The sequence below is a fragment of the Zosterops lateralis genome (assembly GCF_965231275.1).
Source record: "Zosterops lateralis genome assembly, chromosome: 36".
In the NCBI taxonomy this organism is placed as follows: domain Eukaryota; kingdom Metazoa; phylum Chordata; class Aves; order Passeriformes; family Zosteropidae; genus Zosterops; species Zosterops lateralis.
Window position 1 is genome coordinate 1,405,772 of NC_139796.1, and position 6,926 is coordinate 1,412,697.

At 53.1% G+C, this 6,926-nt stretch overlaps 1 protein-coding gene across 1 annotated transcript; it reads left to right on the forward strand.

Moving 5' to 3' along the window:
• Positions 1-3,508: 3,508 nt before the first annotated feature.
• On the forward strand, positions 3,509-5,348 carry NXNL1 (nucleoredoxin like 1; the record flags this gene model as incomplete). The annotated part of the gene is made up of 2 exons (XM_083881962.1): positions 3,509-3,834; positions 5,066-5,348. 2 exons carry the CDS (start codon positions 3,509-3,511, stop codon positions 5,346-5,348), a joined length of 609 nt encoding a protein of 202 aa, XP_083738088.1.
• Between the last annotated feature and the right edge of the window lie 1,578 nt (positions 5,349-6,926).

Consider the following 6,926-nt stretch of genomic DNA (forward strand, 5'->3'; position numbering starts at 1 on the left):
CGAGGGGCGGGAAAAGGAGGATGGGTCAGGGTTGGGAAGGGGGCGGGGTTATGCAAATAAAGGGAGGGGCTAACGGAGCCACGCCCATGCGGTGTTGGCGCCCCCTGGCGGGGGGAGGAGGGCGCGGGAATTCTCCAGGTTTGGGGACCCCCAAATTCGGACCCCCCAAAAATCGGGACTCCTCCAAAATCGGGACCCTCCAAAATCGGGACCCCCGAAATCGAGAACCCCAAAATCGGGAACCCCAAAATAGAGACCCCTCCCAAAATAGGGATCCCCAAATCGGGACCTTCAAAATTGGAACGCCCCTGAAATCAGGACCCCCAAAAATCGGGACCCCTCCAAAAATCGGGATCCCCAAACCGAGAGCTCCCCAAAGTCGGGACTCCCCCAAATCGGGACCCCCAAAATCGGGACCCCAATAATCGGGACTCCCAAAAAATCGAGAACTCCAAAATCGAGACCAACATCGGGACCCCCAAAATAGGGACTCCCCCAAAAATTGGGAAACCCAAAATCGGGAACCCCGAAATCGGGATCCTCAAAATTGGAACCCACCCCCCAAAATCGGGACCTCTCCAGGTCTGGGACCCCAAACCTGGACCCCAAAGCCCTGGAACCCCCCCCAAAACCGGGACCCCCTCCTGGGACCCCCATGGCCTGGGGACCCCAAAACCCCAAAACCGGGATCCCCCAAACTGGGACCCCACCACCCAGGACCCCCTCCCCACAAACTCCAAAACCCGGACCCCCTCCCGGGACCCCCCAAAAACGAAAACCCCACAGCCCTGAGACCCCCCGGGACCCCAAAACCAGGACCCCAAACCGGGACCCCACAAGAAACCAAAACCCCAAGACCCCGGGATTCCCATGGCCTTGGGGACCCCAAAACCAAAACCCCAAAACCGGGACCCCCGGGACTTTGGGGACCCCAAAACCAGGGCCCTAAAATCGGGATCCCCCAAAACCCCAAAACCTCGGGGCTCCCCGACTTTGGGGACCCCAAACCCAAAACCCCAAAACTTCAGGCCCCCCATGGCCTTGGGGACCCCAAAACCAAAACCCCACAGCCCTGGGACCCCCGGAACCTTGGGGACTCCAAAAATCCCAAAACCCCAAAACTTCAGGACCCCCATGGCTTTGGGGACCCCAAAACCCCGGGACCCCCAAACCCCCAAAACCCCGGGACCCCAAAACCCCAAAACCTCAGGACCCCGGGACCTTGAGGACCCCAAACCCAAAACCCCAAACCCCTGGGACCCTCGAGACTTTGGGGACCCCAAAACCAGGACCCCAAACCGGGACCCCCAAAAACCCAAAACCCCAAAACCTCGGGACTCCCCGACCTTGGAGACCCCACACCCAAAATCCCAAAACCTCAGGCCCCCGTGGCTTTGGGGACCCCAAACCCAAAACCCCACAGCCCTGGGACCCCCGGGACCTTGGGGACCCCAAAAATCCCAAAATCTCAAAACTTCAGGACCCCCATGGCTTTGGGGACCCCAAAACCCCGAGACCCCCATGGCTTTGGGGACCCCCAACCCAGGACCCCAAAACCGGGACCCCCAAACCCCCAAAACCTCGGGACCCTCAGGACTTTGGGGACCCCAAACCCAGGACCCCAAAATCAGGATCCCCCCAAAACCCCAAAACCTCGAGACCCCTCCCCCACCCCTCCGGCCCCTCCCCCACCCCTGCCCCTCCCCCACCCCGCGGTCAATCCGATTACCCCAAATCCCAAATAAATCCCAAATAAATCCCAAATCCCAAACCCGCGCTCGCTCCGGCCCCAGACACGACCCCGGGGGGGCTCCGCCCTTTATTTCCTTTATTTTGGGATTTTCTTTCATTTTTGGGGCTTTTCCAGCCCCTTCTGGGGGGGTTCTGTTTCTTTTTGGGGTTTCCCTTCTTTTTTGTGGGGTTTTCTTCCTTTTGTTTTGGGGTTTCCAGCCCTTTTTAGGGGTTCACATCCCTTTATTTTGGGGGTTTGAATCCCCATCTTGGGGCTTCCATTCCTTTTTTTAGGTTTTCCATCACTTTTGGGGGTTTTCCAGCCCTTTTTTTGAGGTTTCCACCCCTTTTTTAGGGTTTTCCCTTCCTTTTTGGGGCTTTTCCAGCCCTTTTTTGGGCTACCCTAAAAATTCCCATTTTTTAAGGCTACCCTCCCCCATTTTTAACCCTAAAAACCCCGGATATTTTCCCCCCAACTCCCCTATTTTCCCCCCTATTTTTCCCCCCAACTCCCCCTTATTTTTCCCCTATTTTCCCCCCAATCCCCCCTGTATTTTCCCCCCAAATCCTCCCATTTCCCCCATTATTCCCCCTATTTTTCCCCTTATTCCCCCCCTATTTCCCCCCATTTTCCACTTATTTTCCCCCCTATTTTCCCCCAACCCTTCCTATATTTCCTCCTATTTTCCCCCCAAATCCCCCCTATTTCCCCCCCAAATCCCCCCTATTTTCCTCCCATTTCCCCTTATTTTCCCCCCTATTTCCCCCCTATAATCCCCTTTATTTCCCCCTAAATCCCCCTATTTATCCCCCTATTTTTCCCCCCAACTCCCCCCTATTTTCCCCTCAATTTCCCCAAAAATTCTCCCTATTTTCCCCCCTATATTTTCCCCCAAATTCCCCCTATTTCTCCCCCTATTTCCCCCCATATTCCCCCCAATTCCCCCTATATCCCCCTATTTTCTCCCCTATTTTTCCCCCATATTCCCCCAAAACCCCCTATTTTCCCCCAACCCCCTATTTCCCCCTAAATCCCCCCTATTTTTCCCCCAAATCCCGCCTATTTCCCCCTATTTTCCCCCAACTTCTCCCTATATTCCCCCCTATTTCCCTCATTTTCCCCAACTTCCTCCTATTTTTCCCCCTATTTTTAACCCTAAAAACTCCCACTTCTAACCCTAAAACCCCCACTTTCAACCCCATTTTCTACTCTAAAAAAAAAAAAAAAAAAAAAAAAAAAAAAAAAAAAAAAAAAAAAAAAAAAAAAAAATTTTCCCCATTTTTAACCCTTAAAACCCCGGATATTTTTCCCCAAGCCGCTTTATTTTTCCCCCCTATTTTCCCCCCAAATCCCCCCTGTATTTTTCCCCTCTATATTCCCCTAAATCCCCCCTATTTTTTCTCCCTATTTCCCCCCAAAATCTCCCTATTTTCCCCCCAAATCCCCCTATTTCCCCCCCTATTTTCCCCCCAAATCCCCCCTGTATTTTCCCCCCATTTCTCCCCCTATATTTTCCCCCAACTCCTCCTATTTTCCCCCTATTTTTAACCCTAAAAACTCCCCATTTTTAGCCCTAAAAACCCCGGATTTTTTCCCCAAGCCCCCTTATTTTTTCCCCCTATTTTCCCCCAACTCCCCCCTGTATTCCCCTATTTCTCCCCCTATTTTTCCCCTATTTCTCCCCCTATTTCTCCCCCTATTTCCCCCTATTTTTCCCCTATTTTTCCCCATATTTCCCCCCATTTCCCCCCATATTTCCCCCCCATATTTCCCCCCATGGCGTGGTCGCTGTTCTCGGGCCGGTCCCTGCTGTTTCCCCGCTCGGGTCTCCGCCTGGACACGGAGCGGGAGCTGCGGGCGGCGCTGGAGAACCGCCTGCTCCTGCTGCTCTTCTCGGCGCCGCGCTGCCCGCGCTGCCGCGGGTTCGAGCCCCGCCTGCGCCGCTTCTGGCGCCGCCTCACCGACCCGGCCTGCGTGGAGCGGCCCCAGCAGGTGCGCCTGGTCTACCTGGGCCAGGACAGGTGCGAGCGGGAGCACAGCAAATACCTGAGCAACGTGCCCCGGACATGGATGGCGCTGCCCTACGGGGACCAGCTCGCCAGGTGAGGACACCTATGGCAGGTGGGGACAGGTGGAGACACCTATGGCAGGTGAGGACAGGTGGAGACACCTATGGCAGGTGGGGACAGGTGGAGACACCTATAGCAGGTGGGGACAGGTGGGAGAGGTGAGGATGGATGGGGACAGCTTTGGAAAGTGAGGGACAGGTGGAGACACCTATGGTAGGTGAGGAACAGGTGTGACAGGTGAGGGAGGACAGGTGGGACAGGTGAGGACAGGTGGGACAGGTGAGGGAGGACAGGTGTGACAGGTGAATACAGGTGGGACAGGTGAGGACAGGTGAGGGAGGACAGGTGTGACAGGTGAATACAGGTGGGACAGGTGGGGATGGGAGAAAAGGAGTGGAACAAGTGGGGACACTTTTAGTAGGTGAGGGACAGGTGGGGATGGGTGGGGACACCTTCGGTAGGTGAGGGACAGGTGGGACAGGTGAGCACAGGTGGGGACAGGTGAGCACAGGTGGGGACAGGTGAGCACAGGTGGGGACAGGTGGGGACACCTTTGGAAGGTGAGGGGCAGGTGGGGATGGGAAGGATGGATGGATGGGACCCCCCATTTCCCCCGTATTTTCCCCATTTTCCCCATTTCTCCATTTTCTTCCCGTTTCCTCCATTTCCCCATTTCCCCATTATTTTCCCCCTTTTTTCCCTATTTTTTTTTTCCTTTTTCCCCCATTTCCCCCTATTTTTTTCCATTTCCCCCCATTATTTCCCCCATTATTCCCCCCATTTCCCCCATCATTCCCCCATCATTCCCCCATCATTTCCCATATTTCCCCATCATTTCCCCTATTTCCCCAGTGACCTGTCTGCCCGTTTCGGGGTGTCGGAACTCCCCACCGTGGTGGTCCTGGCCCCCAGCGGGGCCGTTCCATTTCCCCCATTATTCCCCCATTATCTCCCATATAATTTCCCCTATATTTCCCCCATTATTTCCCATTATTTTCCCATATTTCCCATTATCCCCACAGTGACCTGTCTGCCCGTTTCGGGGTGTCGGAGCTGCCCACTGTGGTGGTGATGTTCCATTTCCCATCATTTCCCCTATTTCCCCAGTGACCTGTCTGCCCGTTTCGGGGTCTCAGAGCTCCCGGCTGTGGTGGTCCTGGCCCCCAGCGGGGCCGTTCCATTTCCCAATATTTCCCCCATTATCTCCCATATCATTTCCCCCATTATTTCCCATCATTTCCCCTATTTCCCATTATCCCCACAGTGACCTGTCTGCCCGTTTCGGGGTCTCGGAACTCCCCACCGTGGTGGTCCTGGCCCCCAGCGGGGCTGTCCTGGTCCCCAACGCGGTGCAGGAGATCGCGGCCTCGGGGGACTCGGGCCCCTCGTGTTTCCAGGCCTGGCGGGAGGCGGCCGAGCTGCTGGACAGGAACTTCCAGGAGCGCGAGGACAGCGAGAGGTCGGTGCCCCGCAGCCTCACCGAGCCCCTCCGCAGGCTCAAATACAGAATATGGGACCAGGAGCAGGAGGAGGAGGAACAGGAGTAGAGCATTGGGTCCGAAATCCCAACAGTTTTTCCACAAAAAAATAAACGAGAGAAGAGAAAGAGGATCCAAAATCCCGTTGGTTTCCCCAAAAAATGACGATGGAGGAGGAGGAGAAGGAAGAGGAGAAGGAAGAGGAGGAGGAGAAGGAGGAACAGGAGTAGAGCATTGGGTCAGAAATCCCAACAGTTTTCCACAAAAAAATAAACGAGAGAAGAGGAAGAGGATCCAAAATCCCGTTGGTTTCCCCAAAAAATGACGATGGAGGAGCAAGAGAAGGAAGAAGAGGAGGAGGAGAAGGAGGAAGAGGAATGGGAGTAGAGGATTGAACCCAAAATCCCGTCAGTTTTCCCAAAAAATAAATGAAAGAAGAGGAGGAGGAAGAGGAAGAGGAATGGATCCAAAAATCCCAGTTTTCCCCCCAAAAAAATGAGGAAGGAGAGATAGGAAAAGGAGGAGGAAGAGGATCGGATCCAAAATCCCATTGTTGGTTTTCTCCAAAAAAATCGAGAAGGAGGAGAAGGAGGAGGAAGAGAAAAGGATCCAAAATCCTGTTGGTTTCTCCCCAAAAAATGAGGGAAAAGGAGGAGGAAGAAGATGAGAACCAAGAGCAGTGGATGGGATCCAAAATCCCAGCAGTTTTCACCAAAAAAATGAGGGAAGAGGAAGAGGAGGAAGGAGAGGAGGAGGAGGAAGAGGATTGAATCCGAAATCCCAGAAGTTTTCCACAAAAAAATGAGAGAGGAGGAAGAAAAGGAGGAGGAAGAGGATTAGATCTGAAATCCCATCAGTTTTCCCCCCAAAAAATAAGGAAGGAGGAGGAGGAAGAGGATCCAAAATCCTGTTGGTTTCCCCCAGAAAAAATGAGAGAGGAGGAGGAGGAGGAAGAGGACCAAGAGTAGTGGATGGGATCCAAAATCCTGTTGGTGTCCACAAAAAAATGAGAGAGGAGGAAGAAAAGGAGGAAGAGGAACAGATCCAAAATCCCGTCAGTTTTCCCCAAAAAAATAAACGAGGGAGGAGGAAGAGGATTGGATCCAAAATCCTGTCCATGTTCCCAAAAAAATGAGGGAGGAGGAAGATGAAAAGGAGGAAGAGGAAGAGGATCGGATCTGAAATCCTGTTGGTTTTCCCCAAAAAAATTAGGGAGGAGGAAGAGGAACGGGAGTAGAGGATTGGGTCAGAAATCCCGCCAGTTTTCCCCAAAAATTAAACAAGACAAGAGGAAAAGGAGGAAGAGAATTGGATCCTAAATCCCGGCAGTTTTCACCCAGAAAATGAGGGAAGAGGAAAAGAGGAAGAGGAACGGGAGCAGTGGATCGGATCCAAAATCCCCTTGGTCTTCCCCAAAAAAAAAAAAAAACCAAGGGAAGAGGAGGAAGAGAAGGAGGAAGAAGAGGATTAGATTTTGAAATCCCATCAGTTTTCCCCCAAAAAATGATAATGGAGGAGGAAGAGAAAAAGGAGGAGGAGGAAGAGGATTGGATCTGAAATCCTGACAGCTTTTCCCAAAAAAACAATGATGGAGGAGGAGGAAGAGGAGGAGGAGGAGAAGGAGGAACAGGAGTAGAGGGTTGGGTT